Below are 18,989 nucleotides of genomic sequence, written 5' to 3'. Positions count from 1 at the left end.
GATGTTAAAACATACATGCAGCGATTTTTCTAAAAGAAAGGTAACGGTAGTCTAATCATGGAAACTGTGATGAGATTTTTCTGATAGCTGCTTAAAAATACTCCGAAATAAAACACACAGATTAAACCTTTTAAAATAAAAAAAATTACAGCTTGTGACTCAGTTTAACTAGAAATGTGGAGAGGACCGACATTAACTGAACTGACCAGGGGTGGAGTGATCAAAAGGAAGAAGTATTAATTAAAATGTATTGTGTAGGCCCCTTAGGACTAGTCCTTTTAGTAAAAGCTCATAATACCATTTTTAGGTAACCAACCATTTTGCAGAATTTGTGCACTCTTTGTTCAATTATAAATCCATTAAATAAATAAAAAATATATCATATAAAAGAGTGCATTTATTACAAAAAAGACATGAAATCTTAAATAAAAAAAAAGATATAGAAAATGGTTTTTAATTTGGCTGTATTAAAAGAATGACATATGTAGGAATGTCCACAACATGTTCAGATTCTGATAATCTAATTGTAGTGTGTAAGTGGTTCACATGTGGTTATTTTAGATTTTTTGTAAACCTGTTTTAAAATGTAAGAGATACTGAACCTTCGTTGGGCTGGTGGGACGGCTTTAAGCGGACAGAGGAAAATATCCCTTATTTTTAAATCTAAAACTTGACAGGTATGGTTAAAGTAATGATATAATTCGCGGAAAGTGTGAATGTGTTGTCACTGCTTGTGTTTTTTTTTTATCTTGGACGCCCTAGATTGTTTCTGTGCTATGTGAATGTACGGTTATGCAAAGTAAAAAAAAAAAAAAACTACTACTACTGTTTACTACTACAGCGGTGGGCGTAGTAGCGGTCTGCGCATGCGCCCAGACGCTCTGCCCTTTTAGGCGGTTGTGTAAATTTCAAAGTTGTCATATGAAGAGCTTTTATTAAACTGAGATTTACCTTTATTTCAGTCGATCCTCAGCTGAGAGAGTTCATAACAGGCAGCCTCGAGTCTCATCTGCTGCGCTATAAATTATTAATGTAGTTTCAGGAGCCGTGTAAAGCGATAAAAGATGGAAAAGGCCGGTAGGAAAGCTAGAAGGAAGTCCAGCGAGGGAGACACTGAAAGCGCTGCGGGAAAGAAACGTAAAACTGAAGCTAAAGAAGAGAAAAATATAGAGAAACGAGGCGGTAAGTTAAAAATAATGTGAGCTCAAAGCGGTTTTAAAAACATATTAATGAATAAAGCAATTCATTAAACACACTGTAGATTAACCGGAAGAGCGCTGAATCTGATTTACATAAACATTATCCTTTCTGTAACGCTGAAGTTATTTACTGATTCTTCATATTTTGGTTCGAATTATCCGTTCCACCTTTAAATGGTGCACAGTTACATTCAAACGTTTGCAGCCGCCGCTGTGAAAACGTGCACCATTTAAGGTGGAACGGATAATTAGAACAAAAATCAGAAGAAAAAATGAAGAAAATAACTCCAGCGTTACAGAAAGGATAGTGTTTGTGTAAAATGTAAAAAATAATGTAAGACGTAAAATAAAACATAATCCATAAGTTAAAACTAACTAGAAGGAAATGAATTAGGAAGTAAGGAAACGATTTAAAGTATCCATGATAAGTAACATGAAAATGGCCTGAACATGGACGACACCTGTCATTTACTATTACAAACCACTAGTTTAACTAATAATAACTAATTAACTAGATCTTGTATACAGTTTCAAGCAACAACATCTGGACTGTCATTTCAAGTGTCAATTTTATGTGGACTACAAAAAAAAACTAAAATGTGGACCAGATTTGTGAGGGAGAGAGCGAAAAGGAAGCATGATTGATAAAAGGACAGTGAGTAAATGATGGTGAGAGAAAGTTTAAGGTAAATGAGTGAAGGAGAAATTGTGACATAGATTTTACACATAAAACACACCAAGTGGGTCTTAGTGGATATTTTTACCGTCTATGGCATTAATTATTTTTATTGGGAGGAAAAATACTAATTTTAGGAGGCTTAGGAGTCTCTGTGAATATAGGGTTAGCTAACTTAATAAAAAAAGAAATCTGACAATTATCGGTCATTATTGTTTCATTTTTTTGAGCCACACTGCTCAAGCAGCCGGATGCAAAGTTTAAAATTTAGGTACTTATGTAGTGTATTAGCTGTCTTAGTTCCTGCACAAGCATAGCCTAATTGTTTACCAAAGTAGCTAATAATGGTGGTTTGTGTGGCACTGTGGATAACACCACTACTTGCCATTGAGCTACCCTATCATGTGGGAGACTGGAGTTCAATTCCTGGTCTGGATGACTATGCTGTGCTACACCAAAATGTGTCCTTGGGCAAGACTTCTGAAACTATGGTGACCTACCTCTGTAACAGGAATAACCTTGTAAGTGTCCGAAAAATGCTGTAACTTTACTAACTTGTTAGCTAAACTGCTAAGTTGTGCCTGGAACTAAAACTTTCCCAGCCTAAGTTTTTTTTACTTGATACTGAAACCATACTTTTAGTTGGCTAACTATCTTTGACAGCTTGTTAGCTATGTGGCTAATTTCCACTCAAACTGAGGCTCTGCTGTTTTGAGACTTTGTCAATAATGCTGCAGGTGGACTTGACTGGCTGCTCTGTTGGGCTCATACAGGACTCAAGACTTTTTCATGAAAATCTGTAGCCTCTCTAAAAGTTAATGAGGGAGAGAACAAGATAAAGAGAAGTGTGTGGAGTTTGGCAACCTTTTGCCAGATTTAACAGGCCAAGATGAAAATCGATAGCTGCGCTGTTTTGCTTCTACTCTGTTTGATTCCACATGAAAGCCTCCTCAAAGTTCCAAAAAAGTGTCATCATGAACATCATGCTAAGATGGCAGAACAAAGTATCTCTCTGAAGGCGGTCTCTAGGTCCTGAATATGTAACTGATAATGACTTTTGTCACTGTGATGTTCTTTAAAGGCTCTTCTTCACCAAAACAAAGTTAAAAGAGTCTCTGCAGTCTGGATGTAGGACTTGGCTTTGAAATTGTTACACAATGTTCTCACATAGTTCTCACACCAACCAATTTGTTTTTCAGGGTTATGTAAATTAGAATCTGCCCATTAATTAAAAATGTTCTATTGTTGATTTTTATCTTAGCTAGCAGACCAAGAGGTGTATCTCAGTCAACTGGAGGGAAGAAAGCATTGACAGAAACGGCTAGAAAGAAACCAGGCTCTGTGCACAAGACCGACAAGAATGACAACAGAGAGCAGTGTGACGAATCCAGCAGTTTCTCAGAAGTGAAAAGAAACAAAAAAGGACAACTTGTTTTTGAAGGTATGTGTCATACTTTATGCTTTTATGAGTATTCATTTCATACACTCAGACCTTAGTCCACACTGCATTTTACAAGGATTCATTTGTTTATGCTAACAATTAGTGCTGGGCTATATACTGGTTCATACGGTTATATTGTAGGGGAAATTAGAACTGCAGGAATGCATTTTTCTCATACTGCCATACTGCTAAAGGTGCTGTGGAGCACTGTAAACAGCACTGCCAAAGAAGTTCACTAGCTAATGCTAGCCAGTAAGCATAGCAAACTAACTGGGTTGATAGTAGCTTAGCTCTATGGAGCCTAAACCCTCGTTCCTCGCTCCATCCTGCCTGAGAACAGCACTTTATCCTACAGATGAGACCAGAAACAGTTCTGAGTACAGAATCATTTATTCAGCAAGTGATAAAACTCCCTAAAACTTGAGGATACGAGGTGAACAGTAACTATTCCCTGTTTAAATATATTAATACTGTGGCTTGAAAGATAATATTAATGTACATTGAACTGAATGTATTTGTGAACTGGAGAAAGAAGTTAATTGTGCCTGATTTTAATACTGTAACGCTTCTAATGGTTTCAACTATAAATGGCTTAAACTATTTAAAATATTTTGTTTTAGTAAGGAAGCTGTGTTAAAGTTGCTGACTTATCTCTTTTTAAGGTTTGCTGTTTACATTCTTCAGCTGTTTTTCTGCTAATTAAGTCTGATTCCCTCATATATTATGTAATTTAGTACTAGTACTAGTAATCAAAGCCTTCATTTAAAACCTTAGTGTTTTATATTATATGTACTCCTAACAGTACAGTAACTCAAAAACCTATATTAAAGCCCACTCATACAAAAAATAAAATTATAAATCATCAGGACTACTAACCATTAAAATCCTATTTGACAATACCAAATTACGACTCATGTATGTTCAGCATTAAATCTGCATACTGGTATGGACAAAGCCTTCTGTTCATATGCTGCATTTATTTTGCCAATCCCTAAACTTATGAATACAAACAGATTGGAACAGTATCACTGGAAATGGTAAGGGTAATGTAGACAACAGTTTAAGTAAAATATGACCACTGCCATATGTGCACCAAGAAGAAGAATCTGTGGTGGCAGAAGAGTAACTTGTGTTGAAATATTTTCACACAGTTTACAGCCGTGCATCAGTGTAAGAAGTAGTTATAACAAGCTCCTTCATCGTCTTCATATTTGTTGTTGTTAGAAACGTTTGACACTGTACGGCCCTCTGGTGGAGGCATAGCCTAATGTCCATGTCAACTTAAAGAATTCATAGAGGTACAGGTGCAGTGATGGTTGGAGCATTTGAAACTGACATATATATTTTTATGTGTCTATTGCGGCACAAATCTAAGGTGTCTGCACTTCCTGATTTCTGCGCCCATTTTTTTTATTGGCTATGTTTACATGATGTGATACCAGCCAGCGTGAGAGGAGCAACAGCAACTGGATAACTAGCTATGGTGGACTCGGGACAACCTAATTCACATTTTCTTGTTAAAGAAGGGGCTAAACAAAGAGCTTACGTACTTCATGTTCAGCTTTGTAAACGTCCGCCATGCTGCACATGCACATGCGCAATACGTACTTAAACATTCTGATTGGGGATCTAATTCAGTACAAGTATTTACAAGGCTATTATTCTTCTATTTAACATTATTTAAAGGATTATCCACCTCGTTCGATCGGATAGAAATTGTATTGTATCTGGACAATTGAGGTGTTTACGCGGACGTGCTCTATCCCGATTGAGCTATTAGTCAGATTATTAACAAATTATTAGGCTAGTCTTCCATCTGTACCCCCATGCAGTTAGACAAATTTTGATGTGTGGGAATTGACCAACATGTAGAGCTTTCACGACAGCGTGTCTTTGTTTTTCACATCAATTTTAGCCATATGGATGGCTGTGGCTTTCGCTATGCATCAAGTATGACTTAAAGCCTAGAGTTTAAAAATTAGTTAAAAATTTAGGCAGAGAAGGAGTTTTTACACAGCAAAGCGCTTCTTGAGGATCAAACTTATCAAATCCTAATTTACTTTGAAGTAGACATGTAAGTGATTAGTGAAAAGCAAGGACTGATCACTGGTCTCGTGTCTAAATATTGTCCATTAATTCCTCAAAATACACTATTCCAGGGAAGCATACCCCTAGACCAATAAAGATGATAAGAGTTATACACAGGCTTTTTATATATCTGGTCCCAGGGGCCAACAAATTATGTGTTAAAAGTGTGTTGCATACGTAGCACCCCCCACCTTTCGCAGCTCCCAAGCAGAGCATCAAGAATTTTTTCCACCGTGAGCCCTAAAATTGTCATAAAATAAATATGTCCTTTTCTACTGACAAGTACTCATGAGGACTTCTGCATTTAGCATTTTACACAGTAATCTCTTTCATGCTAATTTCTAGGCTTAACCAGATTGGTAAGAGCACATCTCTCTGCAATTGGATTTTGAATCTCAGTCTGTTTAGGTAGACAAACTCTTCTCCTCAACCATCACATTGAACACTGGCATGCCACAAGGCTGTGTGCTGAGTCCTTTTCTGTGCTCTTTGGTACCACGCTAATAGTTCTGATCAGAGGTGACGATGAGACGGCCTACAGGGATGAGGAGCAACAGCTTGGCACTTAACACTCAGAAAACCAAGGAGATCATCATGGTTTCAAAGAGTTAGAAACCAGGAACATCTTCTCATCTACATTAACGGAGCTGTAATAAAGACTGTCTGGCTTTGAGTTTCTTAGCATTCACATTTTAAATTAGACCCTAAACTCTTATCAACCAAAAAAAGCCTCAAAAAAAGCTCATGTCTGTCCTGGGATACTGGGGACAGCTTACCGCTGTACCATTGAGAGCATATTTACAAACGGTATCTCGGGGGTGGTATGTCAACTGATCCACATCCACTCCAGTGGGTGGTGAAATATACTTTTTTTTTAACAGAAGTGCTGCTTAGTAAAGTTTAACAACATTATCGATGTTAAATGTATGACACTCTTATGTGTGCTTGTTTCTGCACTTGTTTCAATAAACTGTACCATAGAATGATATGCCATATGTACGGAATTAGTATTGCGTCCCACAACTTTTGCCATATCCCATGGAATCTAAAGAATGCTGCACTGACCTGCAAGATATATGTGTGGCCTCCTGCATCAAATGTTATTTCTGCCAAAGGTGCATGTCTGTGTACACAGTTAGTCCACTGTGAGTGGTAATGCCTTCTATGACATAATCTCAGCAAACATGTGTAACTGTTGATCAAGGAATGATACATGTCCACCTAACATCTAAAACAGAATGTCCCGTGGCCTCAACATGCTAGCCAGACCCACAAGAGTACACCTCACAACATACACAGATGTAGGCCTACCCAAGCTGTCCCCTGTAATAACACTACATGATTTCAAATTACACAAATTACAATTCCCAATTTACATATCACATGACTTTTGGCTTGTCTGTGTATTTTAAATAATAACCTGCTTTTATGGTTAATTACAATTCTGTTGTCTTCTTGTTTTTTTTGTTGTTTTTTTTTAGATCACCCAGAGTTCTGTCCCAATATGAGTCCTAAAGAGGTGTTGCAGGCAGGCAGTTTTGGGGGCACCTACTTCAGACCCATCTACTCCAGCATCACCAGTAAGCTGCAGTTTCACACCTATTTTCTCTTAATATAAATGTCTGATTGATGCTCCAGTAGGGGTGTAAGAACATATTGGTATACTGAAGTACCTCAAAAACACAGAATTTCTTTTTAATGAATAGTAGATTGCTGGCAGGTATAGTGGTTCATTTTATTTAGTGTTTAAAACCTGACTGCTAGATAAGAGTGTTAAACAATGGAGTGTCTAATCCATTACTTGATAAATTACTGCAAAAACAGTCAGAGTGCAGACCTACTTGTGTCGCATAACTGTCAGAATACACCCATTCAAATCTTAATACTGTTAATATATAACAATAATGTAAATAATACTGTGCACTCTCTAGTTGTTTACGGTCTGGTGTAGATAACTGTCTAATAGGCCTGTACAATAAATTGTACCAGTATTCACAATGTACTGGTGGTAGAATGAGGTTAAGGTCCACAGTAAACACACACACTAAAGTACTTAAAATGTACAAAGGTACAAAAAATAAGTTCAGCTAAACCAAGTGCCAAAACAAGTGAAGCTAATACACATTTAGGGTGTTATTTTATTGTGTTTCACGTCCATATCAGAATATTCCACAGTTAATTTTTGTATATATTGTGCACCTCTACCCACTGCACATCAAAGAAGTTATAAATAAGTTGTAAACTACCGTAATCCCAAATTAAGTTCGAGTTAAATTAATATAATGTGTTGTGACACCAGTGGAGCATTTCCCCTTAAGGAAAAGTGAGGCGTAAAGAAAATCATTTAAATTAAGACTCGCACCCTTCAGCCTGTACTATAATCTGTGTGCGTGTGTGTGTGTGTGTTGCAGAGCAGCATTATAAGGATGTGCATAAGGAACTTCCTCAAGACTGGCTCCAAGGACTGGACATCCATAAACAGGTAGATACTCCTAACCCAGCTTTATTCTGAAATTACAAAACTCAAATTAACACCAGCTGTTTATTAGACACTGTAGATTTAATGCATGAGCAGCTCTGTTGTGGCAGTGCTTTTTTTTTAAAGGCAGGTCATCCTAGCCAAGATGCAGCAAAACGGGTGATACTACCACTACCATGTTTCACAGATGGAATAAGGTTCTTATGCTGGAACGCAGTGTTTTTCTTTCTCCAAACATCACTTTCAAACTTTTAACTGAACCTCTGCCTGAAGTGAAAATGTACATGTAATCTAGTAATACAAAATAATTATGTGACTTTAAGAAACGATACAGTACTGCAAAACATAAAATCTAAATACTTTAATATATCAACTTTTTCTGACACCTTTTTCAAAATAAAATTACGATTGAATCAAATGTCAACTTAAAAAGATGGATTTTAAAGATAATTAAAGATAAAGATGAACAGGCAAAAAACTCGTACAGAAGACCTTTCCAAAGCTGTGGTCCACCAAGATTGTATGTTTGCTCACGTATTATCCATGAGTCCATAGCATAAAACCATTAGCTGGTAAGAACCAGAAGAGCAAAGAGTGTAAGTAGTGGAATTAATCTTGAGCAAACTCCACAGATAAAAGGACAAATATTTGCAATATACTTTATGCTGTCTTGGTTATGCTTTCGATGTGTGGATCCAAGGACAGGGTAGAGTCATAAATGATCCAGTTTTCCAACATGAGTTACAGAAGACGTAAAAAAAAAACAGGGATCGATACAGAGAGGAATCTGCTCTTGTGTTTTATATTTCTGTTTTGTGCTCCAATAGATTTAGGTAAACAGTGTTTTCCTGCCAGATAAGTTTGCTGATTGTGCTGCTCTAACACGCCTACTGAACACAGTGATTCACTGATGAGTTGAATCAGGTGCGTTTGAGCAGAGAACTCACCAAACCGTGCTGAACTAAAGCCCTGCAGGGCCAGAACTGAGTAGGAAGAGTGGGCTGCAGACCGCAGACTAATGCGGGGTAACATTTTAACATGGACTTTTTATGTAGTTCAGCAGACTCGAGTCGAACATGCTTTTAGTCATCTTCTCGTGTTTCCATAGCAATGTCATCTGGACAGATATTTCTTCAGATTTATCCTAAAGACTTATTTGTACCACAAACATAACTTTTTTTTTTAATCAGAAAGAGTTTGATTGCTGAGTTGTGTAAGAGGAGGAGACCAGTCACTGGCTGAAACATTGAACAGCAGATCTTGTAACGCTAAACCAAGCATGTGTTTACTGTAGTGCTCTTTTACAAAAAGAGCCAATGAGCTTGCTGGTTGTGCCGAGAGCAAAGGAGGGTCGGAAGGCTCATAGGCGAAGAGATCTGCACAAGTGCATTAAATATATATATTTTTTGTGCATTATTGTACAAAACACCACAAACTTAGAATTTTGACATTGATTTAAAATATGCTTATAAAACAGTAATCTGGCTTTCGTTTTAAAGTATTTTTGTCTCTTCCAGTTCAAAGAGATGGGAGGCTGGTCAGTTAGATAACTGCCCGACAAAGTTGAAATGCCTTCCCAATAAGGAATTTGGTTGTGTACTGACATCCATCAGACCTCTGACCTTTACCTGAAGAAGAAGAACAATAGTTAAGATATGGTTTAAGGAATAGCAGTATAGTGCGTTTCAAGCAGTATAATAATAATAAAAAGCATAAAGTTTGAGAAATATTAATGTAGTGCTTTTCAAGCTGTATAATAATAAAAATAAGAATTGTAAAGAATACAAATAAATGCTTTTCAAGCAGTATGATAATCATAAAAATAAGAAGTGAAAAAAAAATATATATATAGTGCTTTTCAAGCAGTATAATAATAAAAAGTAAGAAGTGTAAGGAATAACATTATAGTGCTTTTCAAGTACTATAATAAAAGTAATCAACCATGGGCATGTTTTGCAAACAGCTGGGTGCACAATAGAAACAACACTTACTTTCAGGATGCTAAAACAGCACTGTGTTGTGATCATTTTGATCTGCAAAATCAAAGAAATCCTGTATTCTCTAGCCTCTCCTCCATGTTTACACACTGTCACAAAAGGCATATCTTCGTATTCATCACATTTTCAGCCCAGCAGCCACACAGCTGCTTCTGCCAAAAGACATTTCCCACATAAAACTGTAAACAGTCTCTCGTGAGCTGAAAATGGACCTGGATCATAACATTTGGACTGGATCCGATTACTGTCAATACATACCATCGCTTGCTCTGTGTTTTTTTTCTGTGATAAGAATACGAGGCTTTATTGTCTGTATACTGCTAATACAAAAGTTATGGGTTTGTGTCCCAGATAAGATTAAGCCTAGTCCTACAGAGCATATCTCTTTCAATAGAGTATCTCTAATCACTGTGATTCATAAGCCATAACTGTACAGGATTATTTTCTCAGGGGGTAATTTCTGGGGTAAACTCTTTTATGGGGGTCCTCTGCGATTTTATTCCCATCCGGAACAGCCATGTATGTGTTTTTCTCAGATGTCCTCTGAGATAATTACAGGCTGATTTAGCTGCTGTTTTTCGCAGAACTCTGTGGTCCTCCGGTAATTTTAGTCCTGTGGAATATTGTGGAAATAAACAATATTAAAACTTTGGCTGTAAGTGTACAGCTAAGTGACAGTGAGTATAACACTTAAAATTGTCTGAAAACTGTTGTGGCTGGATCTGTTATTTTTAAACAACAGTGCCACACAAAGCTGTGTTAGCATGCTTACAGGCTTATTTGGTATTCAGCTGTTACAGTTGTACCGTATTTCACTGCATCACAGGTGCACACAAAATGCAGAGTACTGATGGCTTGGCTGCTTGTTTTAATAGCTAGTCATAAAATGTCTTATCTGTTATATTAGTTGTGATATGTGAGATTTTCTGGAGTAGTGCACCTACATACTAGTGAAATCCATTTTTTCTTCAAAAATATTCTCTAAATTAAATTTCACTGTACGCAATATTTAGAATATTTAGTCTGTCCACAAAAATAGTTTGTTTTGTTTTGCCAAAGAACTGGAGATCAGAGCAGTCACTGTAATAATGAACCTGTCATAGACAACAGTTGAATGTGTGCTTGTTTGTTTGTTCAATTTATGATACCAAGTATTCTCTTTCACAGGCTATGCATGTGATGTAAGTATGTGAAGACATGTGATGTGAGAGAAAAGCTCTTGCAAAAACACAACAGACTCTTTTAGGATGAATATAAGCTCATTGAGCAAAGAAAAAACCCTGGACTGCTGCAAAACTGGCCATGCAGTTGTGTGTTAGGCAAATATTTAAATAATTACAGGTGTTGTGTCACATTTTAGAGAATTCCCTGTTTTAATCACCGTGCACCACAGGCATGTTAATCAGCAGATTAGTTGAATTGGGTGTGTTGGGTGGAGGGAAAGTGCTAAGGCTATGCTCGCACACCAGATAAAGGAAGTACCCAAACTCTGAGCTTTTACATCTTATGTGACAAGTTTTAATTCCAAGGCCACAATTAATTTGGCCACAATTCTGATACATATCTGATTAATTTTAATGTGATTCAGTCTAAATAGACCTCATAAATCTTTGTTCCAGTTATATTAGAATACTTATAATACATGTCGCAACCTTTCAGTGTTTCTAAAAAAAATGGATGAATGTAGCCACAGGATTTGTGTGCACCATCAAAAAAAACTACACCATTTTAAAACAAATTTTAAAGAAACAAAGAGCACTGACGAAGAAGAATCTTTGGCTGAATAACATGCCCTTTTTACAGTAAGTTTGAAAACAGTTTTATTGATAAGTCCAGCTGTCAGACACTGGAACTACATTTACATTTACATTTATGGCATTTAGCTGATTCTCCTATCCAGAGTGACTTGAAAGGTTAATTATATTACAGAGGTGGGCCAATGTAGTGTTAGGAGTCTTGCCCAAGGACTTTTATTGGTGTAGTGCATCATAGTTACCCAGACTGGGAATTGAACCGTAGTCTCCCATATTATGTGGTATTTCCCTGGCAGGGGCTGGTGTTATCCACTGCATCACACCAACCAGAACTACCTGAAACTTCATGATGCTTTTTTTTTTTTTTTTTTTTTTTTTTTTTTTTTTTGCTCAAACTGTTCAGAGACATGTGAGATATTGGTAACATGTGAACAGCCTGAAAAAACCTAATATTTAATGAGAACATCAATTTTGGATCACTTCTACTTGCAGTGGCCTAGGACCAAGATTGAGAAACACTGGATTAGAGACTGAGTTTTGTCACAAGATGGTGTAAAAGTGCTTACACTGCTACTTTAGGGGCTACTTTGCTTGTTTTGTTTATTTTATTATTTTATGACACAGTAGTAAGTGGCTCAACTTCATGTCCCTTGCTTAGTCTTTCACATGTGTGTCTGTGTAAAAGATCACATGAATTTAAAACAAGAGATGCAAGTGTGGTACAGAAAGGACAGGTCCACTTCTGATATAAAGCCTGCTTCATTTCACTCTATCCTCAGAAAAATGCCAAAATGCCTCTCGACCTACTCAGACCTCCAGTGCAACCCAGTAGTTAGATGCAGCCTATCGTTTGAAAGTCACTGCTCCGATGCACCTTTCCTAAAGGACGAGTGGGTGTGCTGAAGCGGGAAGACTCTACAACATGCGGGGCAGGGTAGTGTGCGTGAGCCATTGTGGTAAAAAGCTCTCACTTGAATGCAAACAAACTCGCACACCGGCTTTAGGAGCAGGTATCATATCGCATCAGCAGAAGCTGGGTTTGATCCCTGCCAGCTATGCTGTCATTATAAGTTTATTGAAGGGACGAATGAGATTCTGCTCATTAGCGAGGGAGGAATGTGCTTCCCTTCACTGGATCCTGTTTTGCCGCTGCTATGGCGACAGCCCCCAAAGGGTTGCCATGGTTATTAATGCATCCATGAACGGTTCTGATGCTCATCAAATGTCCTTCAGGGTCCGAACGTCTAAAACCAGTTAGCTGAATTTGAGAAACTTGTATAAGAATGGATGCATGAGCTATGCTATATTACCTATTAAAACATACAAAAGCAAAACAAGTAATACAGTAAACAGTTTCAAGAGGACTCCTGATACTTCTACACCAACATGCCAAAAATCATGAGACACGTAAATTAATCTTGAAGGGTGTTACCTCAGTGGACAGCTTGGGAATGCCCACACCTGTACAAAATGTGAGTGAGGTTGAACACTTACCACTGTGCTCATGGCAAGGAGTCTTGTGTTAGACCTCATAGTGAGTGCCAGATGCATAGGACTAGGGAGCACAGTAGGTGGTAACGATGGTAACCGGCACCTTCTGTATATACAGTGGCTTGCAAAAGTATTCATACCTCTTGAACTTTTTCACATTTGCCATCTTACAGCCACGAACTTAAGTGTATTTTATTGAGATTTAAAAAGTGATAGACCAACACAAAGTTGCACATAATCGTAAAGTGGAAGAAAAACGATACATGGTTTTAAAAATTTGTATCAAATATGAATATAAAATGATTAGATTATGTAATGATTAGAGTCCAGCTGTGTGTAGTTTATTCTCATTACAAGTACAGCCGTTCTGTAAAGGACTGTGTTTTGTTAGTGAACACTAGTGAACAAACATTATCAAAAAGTCCAAGAAACTCACCAGACAGGTCAGAGATAAAGTTGTGGAGAACTTTAAAGCAGAGCTTTAAGCATCCCAAGAAGCACTGTTCAATCCATCATCCAAAAAATTGAAAACGGGTTCTACAACTGCACACCTACAAACGCTGGGCCGTCCACCCAACTGATAGATTGTGCAAGGTGAACACTGGTCAGAGAAGCAGCCAAGAGGCCTATTGTCACTTTGGAGGAGCTGCTGAAATCCACAGCTCAGGTGGGGAATCTGTCCACAGAACAACTATAAGTTGTGCACTCCACAAATCTGGCCTTTATGGAAAAGTGTCAAGAAGAAAAACATTATTGAAAATATAAAAGATATAAGACGTGTAGTTTGCCACAAGCCAAGTAGAGGACACAGCAAACGTGTCAGAAGGTGGTCAGATGAGACCAAAGTTGAAGTTGAAATTTTGTAAACCTTTTGCTCCACTTCTGTGCTACTTTCTGTTGGTCTATCACCTAAAATTTCAATAAAATACATTTGTAAGCCACTGTAATTGTCCAGAGTCTGACAGTGACTCTGGCAGAATTATGTCCACATTCAGGCGGTGCAGCATTCCTTGTCTTATGTGGGACATTGCTACTACTTCCTGTTAAATGACTTTTGGCATGTCGGTGTAAATTAGTGATCCGCAAACTTGCTTCTAGAGGGATAACTCTGTTATTGCTGCATTTATAAAACGATGTTACATCATAATTATATATTTTTCTAATTTTCATTATCCAATTATAGTAAGTTTAAAATTAATATAGGATAATTTTATCATTATTTTATTTTCATTAGTATATATAGTTATTCATAACAGGCTTATAGATTAAGTGTTTGTAAAGTCTTGAAGAGAAACCATGCGGTCCAACAAGTGTTTTTTTCCAGCAAATCTGAAAGCAAATGCTAACAACACTCCTGCCTGCTGAAGCCTAGTCTGAACTCAAATCATCTTCCTAGTCCATGTAATACTGGGTGCTCTCTTGTGTGTAATCAATCACATCAAGGGAAATCACTGCGCAGGCAGTTGTCACTAGGTTTAGCATCTTTGCTTGGACAGGCGGCGGCTCCTGGGCATTCTAATTTGGTTCTGAAAGCCGAATCTGGAGACTGAAATTACTTGCCACATTCTTTATGAACTGTGTTGGTTTTCCGATCCTGCAAGCAGGAAATCTGTCAAGATGAGATTGTTAAACCAGTAAACTAAATATATATTGGGTTAACAGAAAAAGCCCACTAGCCCAAGTGTGCTGCACATTAACTTCTATTGCTCGTCGCGCCAGTATGTGTACTACTATCATCAAATGTGTTTTGGGTGAGTGATGGCTTTGGGAGTAAGGGAACAATTGTGTAAATGAGATTTTTGGCCTGTTTGAACTATTCAGAGAGTTCTTGATATCAGGGATGAGGTTATGCAGTACAGCTGCTCGGCTACGTCATTGTGGTCACTGTCACCTGCTGTGTGATACCAGCCATAAGACCTGGCACTTGCAAAGAGCCAGTTTATTACCTTTTTTATTACCAGTTACATGGGCATAGAACATCTGAGCCATTCAGACAGGCAGATGCAGCTGCAAGTTTAGTGAGGTCAAAGCAAAGTCGTGCGGAAAAAACAAACGTATTCCTGTATAATGGGTTTGTGCAACTCAAACAGAAATAAAAATGTTGCATTGATTTTAGCATTGCCTATAAGATGAGATTAATGTCAAGAGAGAGATAAATGTCAGCCTATAAAGTAGGAAATGCCTGCAGATTCACTATGTGACCCTTGTATGGTGCTCTACAAGGCCAATAACCCAACCCACTCATTAGGACTCCCCTATCACTATTAATGCCTCAACACCAGAAGGGTGAAGACTAGCACATGCCTCCTCCGATACATGTAAATTCTGCCACCACCTCTTTTCAGACTGCTGCTGATGCAGCATTGCTGAGTAGCATCACAGCGCGCTCTGAGAAAAATGCAGCCACTCGGTTCTGATACATCAGCTCACAGATGCCTTGTGCTGAAAGACTTTGGAGTATTGTGGGGAGAGAGTGCCATCTACCCACCCAGAGAGAGCAAGGCCAACTGTGCTCTCTCTGGGGTCCGGCAACTGATGGCAAGCTACATGAACGGGATTCGAACCAGCGATCTTACGATCATAATACTGTTTAATCCTCATTTTAAGACCAGTTTTTACCAGTGATGTAATGCTGTAGGTGTGTAATAATGCTATTACACACTTTTATAAAGCAATCTTAAATAAAAAAGTAGAACAAACAAAACAAAGCAAAGTTCGCAGGTTTGTTAACATTAATTTGCCCTCCTAATTAAATAAACACTATATATTACATGTAATATGTTAGAGCAAAAATGATTGAGGTCAATATAATTTATTATTATGTAGCTCCCACCTCTTAACATGTGCCATTGTAATCAGATAATCAATATTATTATCTTTACCTGACAGTGGTTTTAATGTTATGGCTGATGGGTGTATAGAGATGGTGTTGTCTATAAGAGACAGTGTTTTTTTTCTGCAGGTGTCTTCAGCGGTGTACAGAGAGGAGGTGAACACCTATAAGGTGAAGTGTGGAGGCAGTTTGGAGATGTGGGAGAGCAGCGGCTGGATAAAACCTCAGGACCCCTACGGCTGGTTCCAGTGGTACTGCAGGTATCACTCCTCTCAATAACACACACATTCAGTAAAGGAACAGCTGAATGAAGAATCAAATCTCTCATACTGTTCCACAATCAGACAAACAGATTTAGTGTCTGAATTTTATTTCTTTATTCGTTTTGCCCTAAAGCTACAAAACTACAAAGCTTAAACCTCACCAGGCAGCAGCATCCTGACTAAATCACCACACTCTCCTCAAACAGTGTGGAGTTGATCTTTAAACATGAACACAGTGGTAGCAGATAAAGTTCAGCTTCAGGTTGGTTATATCTGAACAACACATTGTTTTCATGATGTCTATTAAAATGTGTAATTTGACTAAAACCATCAGTGTGGAAAAGGTTACAAAGTCATATCTAATTCACAAATGGAGAAAACATGAAGAACCTTCCCAGGAGTTACTGGCCTACCAAAATCTTTCCCAAAGGGCATGGACACCTTATCCAGGAGGTCAAAAAAGAGCCCAAAAAAACATTTATAGAACTGTAGGCCTCACTTGCTTCAGTTAAAGTCTTTGGTAATGATTCAATAATAAGAAAGACTGAATAAAAATGGTATCCATGAGAGAAATCCAAGGTGAACAACACTGTTGACCAAACCGACTCAAATTTCCCAACAAACATCCTGATAATCCCCAGGACGTTGGGAAAATATTCTGTTGGCTGACGAGCCAAAAGTAGTAAAACTTTTTGGGAGGTGTGTGTCCTGTTACATCTGGCCTGTTATATTTAATAATAGAAAAACACTAAAGGCTTTAACACATGTAAAATTAGTATTATTTTACACATCAAACATTTTTTGAAATTCTTTACAAACAGCTGAAGTAAGTCTCCCTTTCCCGACATCATGCACTGTTTATGCTAAACTATTTAAACTTTATTATGGGATTATCACCACCACAACTCACCCTCAACTCATTGCAGTATTGGATTAAACACAGTTCCACTGAATCCACAGCTCCAAGAGAGCTCCAGAGAGTCCTATTCTATTGGCAGTACTTCTCTACAGGGACTATACAAGCTGTGTGTGTGCATTTGCACATTAGTATAAATACTGATCGTAAAAAACAGGAGCTGAATACATATTTTAGGAAAGGTGTCCATAAACATTTGGACACACTGTGAATATTGTAATAAATGGTTTTATCATATTGATCCGCCGTAATTAACGTGATCTATTGCTCTGTCTCTGCTGTAGGTTTTATCAGGGTCGTCGTACGGAGGATGACGCGCGACAGATCAGCCGCTGGGCCAATTGTGCTGGAGTGAAAGGACGCTGGCGGAATAACCTCATCACCAAGGTGGTACGAGCTGGCCGGAGGTTTGCGGACCACAGTGTGTCTCCGGTGGTCCGGCAAACTCTGCAGCACTGGGGCTACCGGCTAACTGAGGAGGACTACAAGGAGGGGGCCAAGAGAGTCAAACCTAAATGAAAGCACATTTAGCGTAGATTCCTTTTATTTCTCTGCATAATTAAATGTTACAATATCTAAAATAAACTGTTATTTAAAGTACATTCACAAACGTACCAAGTGACTACTTTTTACACACTGGAGGTGAAAGTTTGAATTAAATATCTCTAAAGCTCTGATACAGAAAGTGAGGTTATTTTTATCAGCCTGAGACACTGTTTTACCACAGTTACCATCTTTTACTACAGGAAACATCATCCTGCAAACACACATTCATGCTGGAGGAGCACATGCAGACCCACGTAATGCAAAGTATTATATTGCAGTATTCCCTAAAGAAATTATTTTTTATATATATATTTACCAATATTTAGGCCTTCCAGTGAATAAACCCCGGAATTTCCCTTTTATAAGAAATCAGTTATTATTTTTAACTATTGATGTTTTAAGTTGTTTTTTTTTTTAAGTGTTTTCATGAATGAAGAAATGTAAGTCTAAATAAAGCAGACTTTTAATGCCAAAAAGTTGTTAAATTTAAAACAAAGAAAGATGAACTGTTTTGTACTAGAATAAATGATTGATGGGTAACACACAGCAACCCATGCAAGTATATTTGTGATGTCTGTACATGCAAATCTAATCTGATCACTTTCAAATAACAGTTCAGACAGATCCTAATTTGATCTCAAAAATGATTTGAAAAATAAATGTGCCTACCGTCTAAAAACATTTTGGAAATCATCAAACTGTGCTGAACTCCGCCCCTCTTTTGCCCACCACTGTGTTACAGAATGGAAGGAGTTCATAACAAATTCAAACACTGAAAACTGAAAACGCTTTAAAAATTGTTAACCAGTTTTAGAATATGTGTTTTTAATTTAACAAAGTATCTTTAGAATTACTTTATATGATTTATTTATAGGAATATTAAATAGGGCGGTGTGATTTTACTGTCCTCTTGTTTTCTACCAACAAATAAATACATTCATTTCCCATTACAGAGTTTTTATCTGTTTATAATCCAGTTTCTACTCTTTACTGCAGGTCTTGTTTCAGTTTCTACATAAAGTGATGAACATATGGAATAGAATGGTTTGTTCAGCAGATGATCTGCAGTTTATATTTACACCAGCAGGTGGCGCTACAGGAGAAGGAGTTCTAATAAAGTGTTTAGTGGATTTGATAGTGATTTACACTGCATGTCTAAATGATTGTGGACACCCCTTGTAATGAATGGGTTCAGTTACTTTTCATTGCACCCATTGCTGGCACAGATGTGCAAATGCACGCATAAAGCTTGTCTAGTCCCTGTAGAGAATAGCTGTAATAGAATAGGACTCTGTGGAGCAGATAA

The 18,989-nt window shown here is 37.7% G+C and overlaps 1 protein-coding gene across 1 annotated transcript; it reads left to right on the top strand.

The window, feature by feature from the left end:
* The first annotated feature begins 863 nt into the window (after nt 1–863).
* On the top strand, nt 864–17,739 carry zgc:113208 (uncharacterized protein LOC550591 homolog). Its single transcript, XM_007257477.4, has 6 exons — nt 864–1,182; nt 3,137–3,316; nt 6,886–6,984; nt 7,816–7,886; nt 16,088–16,218; nt 17,422–17,739. The coding sequence occupies exons 1-6, from the start codon at nt 1,065–1,067 to the stop codon at nt 17,654–17,656; spliced, it is 834 nt and encodes a 277-aa protein (XP_007257539.3). The 5' UTR covers nt 864–1,064; the 3' UTR covers nt 17,657–17,739.
* Nucleotides 17,740–18,989: the final 1,250 nt, after the last annotated feature.

The sequence above is a fragment of the Astyanax mexicanus genome, chromosome 1 (genome assembly GCF_023375975.1).
Source record: "Astyanax mexicanus isolate ESR-SI-001 chromosome 1, AstMex3_surface, whole genome shotgun sequence".
NCBI classification, from domain to species: Eukaryota; Metazoa; Chordata; class Actinopteri; order Characiformes; family Acestrorhamphidae; genus Astyanax; species Astyanax mexicanus.
The sequence above is the reverse complement of the archived record's forward strand: the minus strand, read 5'-3'. Positions and strand labels throughout refer to the sequence as shown.

Excerpts from the sequence above, each read along its gene's own strand:
- zgc:113208 (XM_007257477.4), top strand. The coding sequence starts at position 1,065 with ATGGAAAAGGCCGGTAGGAAAGCTAGAAGGAAGTCCAGCGAGGGAGAC. Across the intron at positions 6,985-7,815 it reads CATCTACTCCAGCATCACCA|AGCAGCATTATAAGGATGTG; the intron begins GTAAGCTGCAGT and ends TGTGTGTTGCAG. Across the intron at positions 7,887-16,087 it reads GACTGGACATCCATAAACAG|GTGTCTTCAGCGGTGTACAG; the intron begins GTAGATACTCCT and ends TTTTTTCTGCAG.